General features: G+C 45.4%; 1 protein-coding gene across 1 annotated transcript in view; it reads right to left on the reverse strand.

Annotated features, from left to right (window-relative positions):
• The window catches only part of Crtam (cytotoxic and regulatory T cell molecule), a 29,953-nt gene that overhangs the window by 7,772 nt on the left and 7,167 nt on the right, over positions 1 to 15,014 (reverse strand). The window contains exons 2-7 of the mRNA XM_015999718.3: positions 13,275 to 13,415; positions 11,170 to 11,325; positions 8,865 to 9,008; positions 7,290 to 7,451; positions 4,501 to 4,581; positions 1,117 to 1,200 (exon numbers count right to left, since the gene is read on the reverse strand). Coding sequence (XP_015855204.3) covers positions 1,117 to 1,200; positions 4,501 to 4,581; positions 7,290 to 7,451; positions 8,865 to 9,008; positions 11,170 to 11,325; positions 13,275 to 13,415 — 768 coding nt within the window. The remainder of the gene's footprint in view (positions 1 to 1,116; positions 1,201 to 4,500; positions 4,582 to 7,289; positions 7,452 to 8,864; positions 9,009 to 11,169; positions 11,326 to 13,274; positions 13,416 to 15,014) is intronic.

Raw genomic sequence — 15,014 nt, forward strand, 5'->3', positions numbered from 1 at the left:
CTCAGCAGGTAAGGGTGCTTGCTGCCAAGCCTGATGACTCGAGTTTGAGTCCTGGGACCTACACAGCGGAAGGGAAGAACCAACTCCGTAAAGTTGTCCGCTGGGGCTGGAGAGATGGCTTTTCCAGAGGTCCTGAGTTCAATTCCCAGCAACCACATGGTGGCTCACAACCACTTGTAATGAGATCTGGTGCCCTCTTCTGGCCTGCAGGGACACATGCAGGCAGAATACTGTATACATAGTAAATAAATAAATCTTAAAACAAAAAAGTTGTCCTCTGACCTCCACATGGGTGGCATTCCCCCCTCCCACCACAAACAATTAATAAACAGACTAAGTAAACACCTAAGTAAACAAACAATAACTGTGTAATAAACTTTAAAGAAAAAAGGAACATGGAATGGAATTGAAACTGATGAAGAATATTCTGCAAGTAGAAATATGGAATCCTTCCACGTTTAGGTAGCAGGAAACAGCTCAGGAATGAGTGAACTTTCTATGGACTAAGGAAAGCTGGCCAGGGACTTTATCCCAGTGGTCAAAACTTGCCTAGCATGTGTGAAATCTTGGGTTTAACCCCCAAATACCAAAATTTAAACAGAGACAAGGTGGAGCAATTAAATCAAGAGCATCCACATTTAGGAATTCAAGAAAAGGGACCGGAGACTGGCTTAGCCGTTAACAACACCGGCTGCTCTTCTGGAGGACCTGGGTTTGACTCCCAGTACCCACATGATGACCTGCAACTATCGGTAACTTCAGTTTTGGGGGCTCCAGTGTCCTCCTCTAGCCTCTGTGGGCACCAGGCATACATGTCATACACATACAACCATGCAGACAGACACTCGTGCCCATTCAAAGAAATCCTTTAAAAAGAAAAAGAACTCAGAAGAAGTAGAGTTAGTTAGCTGATATAGAGATGCAATGGTTAGCAAAAATGCCAGCACCAGGAGGACGAGGAAGTCAAGAGACAACTAAGGACGGGGCAAGGAAGTGATTGACATGTCATAAGGGTAGACATGTCACAGGAAACAAGGAATGGAGAAGACCACTGGACACACAGCCAGGAGGGCAGAGGACCAAACATCAGTTCTAAGTGCAGTGGGTGACACTCACCAGTGGCCAAGTCAGGATCTTGAGTGACATGTTCTTCCTCTTCCTCGTCAATCTCTTGTATACTGGAATTGCCCATCATTGAGACTAAGGTGGAAATAAGACACGATATATACACAGATCACATATATGTGACTCACCCTATAACTGCTCTGGCTCCACTGTCCCTCTAAACCTCATGCAGACATTTATTTGCCATGTGATGGTATGGGCATGTGGGCCTGTAAGAGGAGTTTAGGTCTAGAAGGTTCTACCCACAGGAAAGGACTGATGCTATTATGGAGAACAAGTTCTTTTAAAAATGTACTTATTTTATATGAATGGGTATTTTGTCTGTCTGTATGTCTGTGCACCACAGTGATGCCAAGGACCCAAGAAGGCCAGGAGAGGGCATCAGATCCCCCTGGATTTACATATGGTTGTGAGTAACTATGTGAGTTCTGGGAATCGAACCTGGTTCCTCCAGAACAGCAGCCAGTGCTTTTAACCACTGAGTCATGTCTCCAGTGCAGACAGAGTTCATTTTAAGGAAGTGGCTTGGCCCTTCTTGCTCTCTCTTTGCTATACCAGGCAGGTCCTTGCTGTGGCTCCTTGATAAACAGACCTTGATTTGGGTCATCTTCCCCTCTCTCCCTCTTCCCTCTCTCCCTCCCCCCCCTCTCTCCAGAGTCTCTTTACATAGCCCTGGCTGGGAGACCAGGCTGGCCTTGAACTCACAGAGACCTTTCTGCTTCTGCCTCCTGAGTACTGGATTTAAAGGCATGTGCCACATGTTCTCTCTCACTGAACCTACTAGACTAGCTGGTCAGTGAGCCCTGAGGAAATGCCCATCTCTGCCTCTCCAGTGCTGAAATTAATGTAGGCTGCAGGGCTTTCTATGGCTACTAGGGATCTGAACTCGGGTCCTCACGCGTGGGCAGAAAGCGCTTTACCCACTGGGTCATTCCGCTAGCCCCTGTGACAGGCTGTTCTGAACTACAGTCACCCAACCATGCCGCAGAACACCGGAACTGACTCCCTGTCTCCAACCGCCTACTGGCACTCATCCAACCTCCTCCCCCTCTTCCCTCCCCCCATCCCTCCCCTTCTGAGTTCCAATTAATCATAATCACAGTTCCATTTGCTTTTACTTTTAGGTCAACATTTTTAGCTCTCACATATGAAAAAGAACACACAGCCTTTGTCTTTCTGAGTCTGTCTTATTTTGCTTTAAAAGTACCAGTTTCTCGCAAAAACAGTCACAAAATGCCAGCCTCCCTTTGCCTTACTTGTAAAGGCAACCCTTTATTGAACACTTATAGGTACCAGGCTATAGTGCGTGTGGGGTGTGGTACCTCTCCTCAGCTCTCAGAGAACAGGCTTTAGCCGTTAGTGAAGGGCCTAGTTCTGAAGCCGTTGAGTAGGGGAGTCAACCAGGAAATTCCCAGTTTGGTTTCTGACTGGGGAACCTAAACCAAGGTCATTATTTCGTGCTTCCTTCCTGAGAGAGAACGATTAGGGAGGAGGCCCTTAGGAGGCTTCAAGACAACCATTGAACAAAGAGGGCCTGGCAGAGCCTCCGGGCTGTCTGGAGAGAAACGTGGGTAGAAATGCACAGCCCAAAGCTTTTTGTACGCTTCGAGTCTCAGCTGTCAGTCTGAAGTCTAGACGCCCCTCTTCTAGAAACAGGTTGAAGCGTGAGGCTTTCATAGAAGAACTGGGACAGTAAGAGCTTCTCTGGAGTTTTGTTGTTAATGCTTCAATTCCCCCTTCCCCGGCTGCAGTCTTTTCATCAGCCCATTGCACAGCGCCACTCTGTGGCCCCGAGGGGAATGGAGCCTCCGGCTCTCCAAACAGGTATTATTAACAGTAATAAAACCGCAGAAATTGAAAGCTGAGAAGAATTTTAGAGACCATGTCTCTTAAATCCTAGGTTGTATATGAAAATGCAGAGCAGAAAATTGAGTTGCTCAGTAGTGGTGCCAGGCAATTTAAAAACAACCAGATTCTAAACACGTTTAAAAATATTGGATTATTAAAGCAAGGATGTGGTTGTCCCACTTCATAACGTTTTCAATTTCCACCACTCTTCAAAAAAAAAATCTGTACAGTACATATTGTATTTTTCAGTGTTTAAAATCCCCAAACATTTACTTTTCAATATTATTCAGGACACAGCGCTTCAAAAAAAAAATGTAATCCGATACTGAAAACTATGAACATGGTAATGATCCGAAGACAGTTACCTTACAGATGGAATTATTATAGAGAACATGCAGGAATGCTCACCTTCCTGAGAGAGGCCAAGCATCTTGCTCAAGACACCAATAAACTCACTCACTAGTTCGTTTGTTCATTCATTCATTCATTCATTCATTCATTCATTCATTCATTCACATGTCCACTTATTATGCATTTTCCGAGTACCCACTATTGGCAGATACAGTGCTACATAAAGTTAAATGAAATACATGATATTTCCCCCCAAGTTAACTAGTTAATTCATTATCTAAAATACAAGACTTCCTAAATTCTTCTTACAGCTCCATCCTGTCAAAAATGACCCGTGTTCTTGATAACCAAGTAATGGACAGATGTGCTTCAGAGGTGAGCGGGCTCACTGTTGGTCACAGTTCTCCTGTCCCCACCTCCTACTCCTTATCTCTCTGCGGGTGGGAAATCTTCATGTTTGTGATGCTGGACACAGAAAACCAAGAGCAAGTCTCCTAAGTGACTTCAGCTCTGTCTTTATCGAGGAGGAAATTCACATGTCACAGTCGTATGTGCGTGAGTGTGTGTATGTGTGTTTGTGGGTGCGTGAGTGTGTGTGTGTGTGTATACTTAGGTGCCTTGGGCCCAATATCCCTGAGCTCATAAGGCCCTGTGACAAAAAGCTCATGAAATAGGAATTCTTGACCTGACTTTATCCCAGGACCACAAGACTGCAGCCGGTTGGAAGGGGTCTATGTAGTCTTCTGAAAAATCAAAATAAAGGGCTAGGAAGGTGGTTTAGTGGGTAAAGTGTTCACCGTGCAGGCACGGGAGTTCGAGTTCTGTTTCCCATAACTCACAGAAACCAGGCACAGCGGCACAAGCCTGTAACCCCAGCCCGGGGAGGTAAAGACAGGAGGATTCCGACGGGCTTACTGACCAGCCAGTCTAACTGAAATTGTTTCAAAAATCAACCAATCATTCAGAAACAGGCAGGAGGAGTCATCAAAGAAAGAAATTCTTACATCCACTTCTGGTTTCCACACACGTATGTGTGAGTGAATGCACCCACGTGTGCACACATATACACTCCACACACATACACAACATTTAAAACCATCCTTTAAATGTGGAATTAAAAACGTGCATCTCCCACCAGGCGTTTTTTCTAAGGTTTCAGTGGATTTTGAGACTCACCCTCACTCGTGGGCTCCTGGGGGGCTTGAGACGAGAAAGAGCTGTGCTCCGGAGCATCTGAAGCTGTTTCTTGATCTGCAACTAAAAAGGGGGAAAAGCAAAATTCTGAAACCATGGAGATGAACTTTAGCCACATTTTGCTCAGGGCCACAGAGCCAGGAGAGCAGAGCAGCGCCAGGCTGCTACCCACTTCTGGGGGTTGTGCCGAAACCCAGAGCCCCGACTTTGTGTTTTGAATCCGCACCACGCTGCTTGCCCATCTGCTAGGTGACCTGGCTGACAGTCCAGCATGCTGGGACCCCTGTGTGCAAGGACATTTGGCAGTAGCAGGCAAAGGGCATTTGCTGTGTCCTTCTGCACACACATGTCTATCTGTTCCTCTGTCTGTCTATTTGCATATGGATATTTTCCTGTTTCCATAGGAAATATACTTCCATATCATTGACCCATTTCTCCAGGTGCAGAATGAGCTGAATCTCAATGCTATTATCAGCATATTCCTCAGTGACATGGGCAAGACGCTTAATTTAGCCAGCACTGAATATTGTCCCATATGTGTGAAATACAGTTGCTAGCTTTTACCTCCTGTGTGTGTGTGCATGCATGTGTGTGTGCAGTAATAACTCCATTCACATATGGTGTTTAGTACAATGTCTGTTTACTAAGTGAGATGCTCACTAAATGCTGTTGCATAACATAAATGGTGGTGGATATTTCCAGAGAGTCAGCTTAGATCATTTTCATCAGTCAATAGAAAGGCTGGCATCCAGGAAGAATGTAAGTGTATCATTATGTAACTGTGCCTATCAACTAAGATATGTGACAGATGGGTATTGTCTCCTGAAATTTATGGCTGCTTCTCAGTGTTCACTGAATCAAAGAATTTTCTGTGGTTTAAATATTTTATTTTCATAATTAAGCATATGTAATTTTTAAACAGGTGTAAAAAACATGAGTTGTGGGTAGAACCTTTGAGGAAGGCAAGAAGAATTACAGAAAAATCATTAGAGAAACTATATTCCAGAAGTTCCCTTTACCCATGGTGATGCAGTTTTGTTTGTTTTTTGAGACAGTCTTGCTTTATAACAGCTTTAGTTGGCTTGGAATTTGCCATGTAGACAAGACTGGCCTTACATGTCTGTTGATTCTCTTGCTGAATTATTATATACTTATTTCAAGCAAGAAGACTTGGTAGAAATAACTGAATGCAGAAACTGTTGAGGACCATATTGTTTTCTATTAAGCCAGACATTGGGGATATTTAAAAAAATAAAGAAGTAGTCATTTTCTCACATGTGTTTGTAACATGGTTATTTTTTTCATAAAACTATGCCTTGTTATGGAACTGTTTGTTAACATATAGTAGACTTAATATTTTAAAATGATTTCACCATGTATTTTAAATTTCTCAGTTTTAACTACTAATAGGTAAATATTAACAGAGACAATTCGAATATATAGAAGCTCTTTGTGATCCTCAGCTATTCTCAGGAGTGTGAAAGGTGGACTGGGAAATGACTCGGCTGGTCACCTGCCTGCTGCACAGTGTGGGGACCTGAGTTAGCATCCCCAGCACCCAGGTACCAGCCAGAATAGCACCAGCCGGTGCTCCCTGCACACTGAGACAGAGACAGGTAGATCCATGTGGCTCACTGGACAGGCATTCTCACACCAGTGACCCCCAGGTTCAGTGAGCGACTGTCTCAAAAAGTTAGGGTAGACAGTGACTGAGGAAGACATGTCAGCCTCTGGCTACACAGACATTCATCCACACCTGCACCAGCAGACCATTCACACACTCCCACTCCCACACGTGGGTGTGTGAAAACACACACACACACACACACACACACACACACACAAGTGTGGAAGGTGATTACATTAAAGATGTTTAGGAGCTGGGGCTCAATTCTGTAAAACTCCACTCCTACACTAGTGATGGGAACCAAACGTTCCTCCTTTGCTGTCAGATGAAGCAAATCAGTCTCCAGAGAATTTAATCCTTCTTCTTACTCCGTTCTCTAGAAACATTGCGTATTCCTCGATGTGACACATTCCTAGGACAATTCTTATGTTCCCTGCACCCCACCCAGAAGATAGTGTAGATGAAAGGTCTCAGAATGCTTACTTGTAAATGCTCTTTAAAGCATTCTCAGCTAGTAAGTTGTTTTTTTTTTTAATCGATTGGGTGAACAAAATGTTTGTACTATCTCTGTGGCTCATCAAAGGAAAAAGATAATAAGCAAACAGAAGCCACTAGTTGCTGACACTAATGACCCACTTTGAACATTTTCTGGAGATCTGGAATGGTTCTAGATCAACAATAGGTGGCTATGGTGGCTAATATTGGTTGTCAACTTGATACACTTGGGAAGAGGGAACATTAATTGAAGAATTTCTTCTATCAGATTGGCCTGCAGGCCTGTCTGTGGGGCATTGTCTTGATAGATAGTTGATGTGGGAAGGTTTACTAAAGGATGAGGAGCACCACTCCTTGGCAGGTGGTCCTGGGTTCTATAAGAAAGCAGGCTGATTAAGGAGCAAATCAGTAAGCAGCACCCCTCCATGGCCTCTGCTTCAGTTCCTGCCTCCTGGTTCCTGCCTTGCATGCCTGCCCTGAGTTCTCTCGATGATAGACTGTGACCTGAGAGCTGTAAGGTTAAATAAATCCTTTCCTCCTTTAAATTGTTTTGGGTCAATGTTTTAGCATAGCAACATGGAAGCACACTAGGACACCAGAGCCATGTTAAGCTAGATTAAAGACATCTAAACAGAACCATTCTTCTTACCCAAGTCTTCAAACCGGAAGGGGGCAACCAGCTTGCTTCCTTGCAGGCCCCTGTGTCGGATAATGCAGTGCACTGTTGAGTTATTTCCGTACGAGTGGACTATGAGCGTGCTGGTGGTGTTACAGGTTTTCCCATCAGTTTCAAACTCATGGTGGAGCCCGCCTACGCAACAAGGTGAAGAGACGGGAAAGGTTGCGGCTGCGGAACTCTACTGGATGGTTCGCACGGCAAGCGGAACCTCAGTCTAACCCTCAGACAGCTGCCCTGTGGTGGATTGGGCGTGGGCAGGAAGACAAGCAGCAAGACACGCAGCCTGCCGTGGGTAAAGGAGAGTGGGCAAGTTCCTCCCCTTTGTACCGGGGAGGAAAGAGCAAAGCTTACGGGGTTACACAAGAAAGGCAACTCACTGTCAGAAAGCACAAAGCCCAAGAGCACGAAGGTGACATTGATGAAGGAGTTTTATGATGAAGTGGATTGTGCTGGCCTGGAAGACAGAGCTGAGTCTCAAGCCTTTTCTACCTAGAACCCCGCTTAGCCCTCAGCTTTCTCGAGAATGCACAGTCCCTTGCAGCTCTTGGGGGCAGATGATTGGACAGTCAGCAAAGGCAGCATCTACTAAAATGTGGGCCATCACTATGTGTTCCCCCAAGATCACAGTTGTCCTGCTTAAAACAAAGGTAGGTTCTTCGTTCTTACAGTATTAAAGACAGTCTTCCAGTATTAAAGACTCACTCTGTAGCTCAGGCTTGCCTCATCTCTTGCCCCCCGCCTTCCATGTGCTGGGGTTGCCTATATGAACCATAACACCGGCCTCTTGTTATCTTTTCATCGGTCTCTGTATGTGCAATGCAGTATCCACATATAAGGAAGGCTTTGTGTGTTTAATCACAGACACTCCCTGACTTAGGATGCCTCAGCTTAGGATTTCTCAAGCTTAAAACGTACAAAAGCACACACAGGCACACTCGTAGATACAGGCAGTTGTTCTGTGTTTTAACTGCCTTCAGCACAGAATTGAATAAAATACATGCACAGCTCGGAAATTTCTTTATGAAATGTGCTTTGTAATACATGATTTTGCTGAGTGGTAGGATAATGTGAGTGCTCAAAGTATGTCTGAGGTTGATGAGGTTGTTTGATGTTTGGTGAATTGAAGCATTAAGATTTTCATGAAGAGATTTTTAACGTGCAGTGGGGTTTCTTGGGACACAGCCACTTGGTAAGCTGAATATCATGTGTACGCATAACGACAGGTTTCCAATTTTACGACTGTGAAGAAAGCTTATGCTCTATGTTATGCCACTCAATTTAGGGAATTTTGTCAGTTTTTAAGAAGTATTATAGATAACTCACTTTATCTCTCTACTCTGATTTGAAAAAGCTCGTGATTTGAGGTTAGCCCTAACACTAGACAAAATATGGATTGTTATAAGGCTAATTTCTCTGGAGCCAAACTGATGTATTGACTGGTGTCTTTGGGCACCTCTGGCCACCAGAGGGCGCCATAACATTTAAAAAGCTCTTGGAAATTTAAGCAAGAAAGAAAACAAAGAAACCTTTCTCTCCTCTACTTACCATAGATCTCCATATCACGCCCCAGCAGCCAGGTGATTTGCGGAGGGGGCTTGCTCCTCTCTGTGGAGCATTTCAGTACAACATGTTTTTCACCGTTCTGCCTTCTGAGAACCAAAGCTTCCACAGTCGGCTTGAAAGGAGTCACTGGAAGAAAATTAATTTTTCTGTGCTGAACTAGTTGTAGGCATGCATGTGGGCACAGTTATGTAGAAGTATGTACAGGTTTGTAGAGGCCAGAGGTAGATGTCAGGAGTATTCTTCAATCACTGTCTGCCACTGGGTCTGGAGCTCATGGATGCAGCTAGACTGGCTGGCGAATGGGCTGCAGGGATGTACCCGTCCCTTCATCGGTGCTGGAGTTAAAGGTGGCCTGTGCCCAGCTTTTATGTGGGTAGTGGGCATCCTAAACCAGTTTGTCAGGCTTACATGACAAGCACTCTCCTGAATGACAGGATTTCCATCCACCTGGTCTGCATATGTTGTCAAAGCACATCACCTATGAATCTTAGGGGCTGCTATAGGTATAGTTATCTAATTACTGGCCACATTTCTTGTTGAACTTTTCCCAGAATCCTATCGTGTTACGCTTTCAAAGAACCAAGCCGGCTGAGGTCAGAATGTTTGTTTCTGAGCATGTGACTAGTTCCTAGGATTCTCAAAAAGATATCATTCAAACAGCAGTCTGAATGTGATGGGATGCTACAACAAGCTTGGTTGCTAGCACACTGGGGAGAGATCCAACTTGTGTCACCAGCTGGCTGTAGAAACAGACAAGTCCTACAGCTTCTTGGTATGTCAGCTGTGATGCAGAGGAGTTGGCCTTTTAGCTCTAAATGTTTGTAAGTTTATGCAAATAAGGGGCAAGGTAAATTCCTCATGCCCCTTCCTCACATCAAAAGAACATTTCCATTATCAAGAACCCACTGGTCTTTTCTCTTTGTACTTCTGTCCTGGAAATCATTTTCAGCTGAACTGACTTCTGCTGTGGGATGTTCTGTATGGCAAATGTGTTGCTCTGATTGGCCAATAAATAAAATACTGATTGGCCAGTGGCTAGGCAGGAAGTATAGGTGGGACTAACAGAGAGGAGAAAAGAAAGAACAGGAAGGCAGAAGGAGTCACTGCCAGCCGCCGCCAGGACAAACAGCATGTAAAGATGCTGGTAAGCCATGAGCCACGTGGCAAGGTATAGATTTATGGAGATGGGTTAATTTAAGATATAAGAACAGTTAGCAAGAAGCCTGCCACGGCCATACAGTTTGTAAGCAAAATAAGTCTCTGTGTTTACTTGGTTGGGTCTGAGCGGCTGTGGGACTGGCGGGTGACAAAGATTTGTCCTGACTGTGGGCAAGGCAGGAAAACTCTAGCTACAGACTTCTTCCTTTTTCCAGTTCTACTTTTGCTTTTTTATTTCATGGGGAACCACACTTGTACATATATGTTGAATTCATCCAGACTTTGGGAAGGAACGGAATGACTCTGGGGGGATTTGAGGTGTATTACTTGTTGGCACCACGAAGAGGGGAATGAGAGACCCTTCAAGGAACTAACAGTCTGACTGCGGACTCAGGTCCTCTGCTTTTAGAAGGTGAGTACAGTGGTAATTCCTTATTACAGGAAAAAAATTTTAAAACTAAAATATCAAGTTTAAAAATGGTACGTTGTGGAGCTGGAGGGATGGCTCAGTGCATAAGAAGGAGTATTGTTCTTGCCCAGGACCTGTGTTTGGTTCCTAGCACCCATGTTGGGTGACTCCCAATCACCTGACAGCTCCAGGGGAACCCGACACTATCTTCTGGCCTGTTTGGGCAACCACACTTTATCCCCACACAGACACATAATTAAAAATAAAATAAATCTTATAAGAGATTCATTGTAGAGTGGGCTGGGGGAGGTGACTCGGCACGTGGAGGTACACGCCAGCAAGCCCAACAACCTGAGTTCAGTCCCCAAGATCTGTGTGCTGGAAGGAAAGGCCGATCCTTCGGAAGGTCCTCTGCCCTCTGTGTGAGCCCGTGGCACATGCCCCTCCTCAGATAAGTTTTGTTTATCTGTTTGTTTGTTTTCCAAGACAGGGTTTCTTGGTGTAGACCTGGCTGTCCTGGAACTCACTCTATAGACCAGGCTGGCCTCGAACTCACAGAGATCCTCCTGCCTCTGCTTCCTGATTGCTGGGATTAAAGAAGTGCACTGCCACCGCCCAGCCTCAGATGAATTTTTGAGATTAAAAAATGAATAAATAAAATGGTGCATTTTGCTCATCACTATGTCACGCCCAGGGAGAGTTTCCCTGCTGGGAACATACCTAACACAATCACCCTCACTTGCTTCTTCGTCCTCACGGAACTTTCGTAATGTAAGCACTTATACACCCCTTCATCCTGCAGCGTTACATTGGGCACCCGGATGGAGAGCTCTGTGGCCGAGTGGTGGAGAAGCTGGTATTTGGAACTTTTTAAAGCTGTGAAAGAGGGAAAAGACATTGTTAGGAGGAAAGCTCACTCACAGGAGCGCCTGCCTCTGCCTCCCTGGGGCTGGGATTAAAGGGCTGTGCCACTGCGCCCGACTTCCATTTTTTTTTTTTTTTTTGGTTTTTCGAGACAGGGTTTCTCTGTGTAGCTTTGCGCCTTTCCTGGGACTCACTTGGTAGCCCAGGCTGGCCTCGAACTCACAGAGATCCGCCTGGCTCTGCCTCCCGAGTACTGGGATTAAAGGCATGCACATGCACCACCACCGCCCGGCTTTTTTAATGAACGGTGCCCGGCCATAGTTTGCTTCTTGAACCCGATGTTTGTGTGGTTTGCCACGTCACAACAAATGTCAGCCATGGAAGATAAATACGCCAGCTGAGTGCCTTCAAATTTTAATTAAAAAAATGTTCGTTACAATTTGAAGATTCCTGCGGATTTCCATCCTTAGTCCTTCCAAGGATTGGCCGATAGTACAAAAAGAGCAAGCTTGCAAAGTTCTAATAACATGGAGGGTTCCTCTTGATTTGATTTTACATACCGACCTGGGAATTTCATGTAAGGTCAAAGCTCCCTGGGCAAAGCAGAGGCTCTGAAAAGAATGATTTTGTTGATTTACTCTTTAATCTGTTAACAGTGCTTAACTAAGCGCACAGTATAAACAGAGTCAACCTTGGATCACCGCCCAAGGGAACACTTGTCATCCGGAAGGATGGCTGGGCCTCTTGGGACCTCATGCCTCCCGAGCTAGCTCTCTGGGTTTTCGGTCTCATCTCTGTTGACCTTGGAGTCAAGAGTTCTTTGTTGTGGTGGGCTGCATGGTGAAGGGTGGGTGGTTAGTGCATGCCTGGCCTCTACCTTCCAGATTCCAGAGCCCAGGACCCCCACTCCTACTTGTAACAACCCCATCAAGTTCTCGGTCACTGCCAAATGCCAACCAGAGGGCAAGATGACTCCGCCTGGAGAATCTTGGTTTAGATTAAGGGGTTTTACTGCAGAGCGCTCCAGAATGTCTCACTGCCCCTTCTTCCAAAGAAAAACAAACAGGAAAAAAAACCAAAAAAAACTTCATTTAACAGAACTATTCCTACTCAGTTCATTTCTCCACCACTTTTCTCAACTTGTATCTACTGAGTCTATTATTGGACTCCACTGTTAACAGCTGGTAAAGCAATCTATTTGGCTACTTTATATTTAATGTATCAATTAAGCAGTATTGACACAGCATATCTATTTTTTAGTGGCTCTATTTATGAACATAAATGGAACTTTGCTGACTCTGATTTTCTCGAGTACTTGACAGCTAGGGGTATTAGAGATATCAAATGGTCTCCTTATAAAGAGTCTTTGGTACATTCCTGTCTAAGGTCCCAGCGACTCATGAAGTTTGTCCCCTTTCTCTCTCAAGCAGGCAGCACACACCTCATGTGTGACATGAGAAAGGCGTGACTGTCCTGACTAAAGGGCATTCCATCAGTTTCCAGTGCCTGGAGATCTTGGTGTTAAGTCCGACAGGGGCAGACTTGTGCTTGGTAATGTGACTTCGCTGCTGACTCCAGACACGAGGTCGTGCGTCAGCTTCACAGGAAGGTCCACCAAGGCAACCCGCTGCCTACCTATGGCTTTGCTGTGGGTGTTTCCCGGCCATTGAGAGTCAAAAAGTGATGTGGGGGTGAGAGATACAGCCGTGGAAAGGTGCTTTGTAAGTTTGAGCCCCCTTAACAACCTTTCTGATGGGGTTTCCACTTCAAACTTCCTGTCCCCCCAAAAGCCGCTCTGTGTCAAAGAACAGGCTTCAGGGGTGTGAGTCACGTGTTGCAGTGGGTGGGCTGAGCCCACCCTTTGGGTGACTCATGTGGGCCTTTGTGCCACTGATCTGCCCCAGCTGGAAATCCCTTAGGTTGAGGTTTATCATTTTTTTCCCTCCCTTCACCCCACTTACCAGGATGCTGATTAAAAAAAATGGTAAAGCCGGAAGGGGCCAGCCACTGGAGAGAGGCATCCTGTCTCAGAGAAGTTGCACATTTCAGGGTGAGTGTCTGGCCTTCCTCCACTGTGATGGTTTCCATGGTCAGCGAGGCTGCTGAGGAAGGGGAGATGGGGAAGGTCAGGCAGCATGCATGTGTGCACAGGTGTGGCGGCCAGAGGACAGCCCCAATCTCTCAGCTCGCGCCTCTGCCCAGCGAGTCCCACGATGGAACTAAGGTTGTCAAACCCGGTAGCAAGTGCCCTGGCCGCAAAAGCCCTTGCTCCAGCCCCAAAGGAAAGATCTGTTGCTCACTTTACAGATGAGTAAATCCATCAGGCTCAAGGACACAGAGGTCACAGGACTGGAATCTGAGGGTGCGGACGTCTGTAACTACATAGGCCTGTCAGAGTGATGAACCCCCAGAAAACAGCATTGATAGCCTCAGTTTATAAAATGGGTCATCTGCAAGTTTAAGTATTACGTCAGCTGTCTATGATCCCTGGTGCTGCTCAGTGCTTCTTAGCAATGGAGAAGCCCCGGGTTGAATCCCCATCATACACACATGCCCTGGATCGTACACACACACACACACACACACACACACACACACACACACACACACACACACGCTCTGGGATGCTCCAGTGACTTGTTAGAGCTGTTGGTCACTGGGAATATATAGATCCACCCCAGATAGCTTCCACCACAGAGGGACTTTCTCTAGCAAATGTAAGAGTCTAATTTCCCTGAATCACGGAAAATAATGAACTGACTCTAAGCAGTGACAAATGTATTGTTCCAGAAAGAAAATAAAGGAAGAGTAAACTGGTTTTTACTCAGTCGGCACATTCATCATGATGCATTATTGCTTCAAGTTTTAAAGCTAAACTGTTTTTCCTTGGTATAATATAATTCTTACCCAGGAGGGATTCAAAACTATCCAACCGAAAGAACACCGTGCTTATAAATTATCAACAGCAAATGCTTTACAGCCCTATCTGCAATCTAAAAATGAAAAAAAAAAAAGGTGGGATAGTTTATTTCCTAGTGATACACACATTGTAAAAAAGAATCTTCTTTGAAACAATGTCTCATGTAGCCCAGACCGACCTTGAACTCACTACATAACCCAAGGGGGCAACACCGACTGCCTCTGAACTCACTCTGTAGCCCAAACTGGCACCGAGCTCCTGATCCTCCTGTCCCAGACTCCCGAGTGCTGGGATTACAGACACCAGCCACCATACCCAACATCCTCGAAAGAATTTTAAATATCTGGAAAAATGCTTTGGATTGTTCTGGGTACTCAGGATTGCAGCTATTTTGTGTGCATTCCATCTCCAGTCCTTAATTTCCACGTAGGCTATAGCAATAATAACCCAGCATTTTCGTCTTGTGTTCACACTTATTTTCATGGGAAAACAGTTGGTTCTAGCCCTAATTGACCAACACCCATACCGTCAGCCAATGTGGAGAAAGAACGATGCGTCCTTGCGAGGCTGAGGGATGGCTTAGATGTAAAGCGCTTGCCATGCAGTCCCGGGGATCTGAGCTTGGACCCCAGCATCCACTAAAATATATATAACAAGCACAGAATATTCATCTGCAATATCCCAGTGGAGGTGGGGACAGGTGGACCCCTGGGACTTGCTAGCCAGCTAGCCTAGTGGGATAGATGAGCTCCAGGTTCAAAGAGACACCCTCTGTCTCTCT

The sequence above is a fragment of the Peromyscus maniculatus genome, chromosome 7, assembly GCF_049852395.1.
Source record: "Peromyscus maniculatus bairdii isolate BWxNUB_F1_BW_parent chromosome 7, HU_Pman_BW_mat_3.1, whole genome shotgun sequence".
Lineage (NCBI taxonomy): Eukaryota > Metazoa > Chordata > Mammalia > Rodentia > Cricetidae > Peromyscus > Peromyscus maniculatus.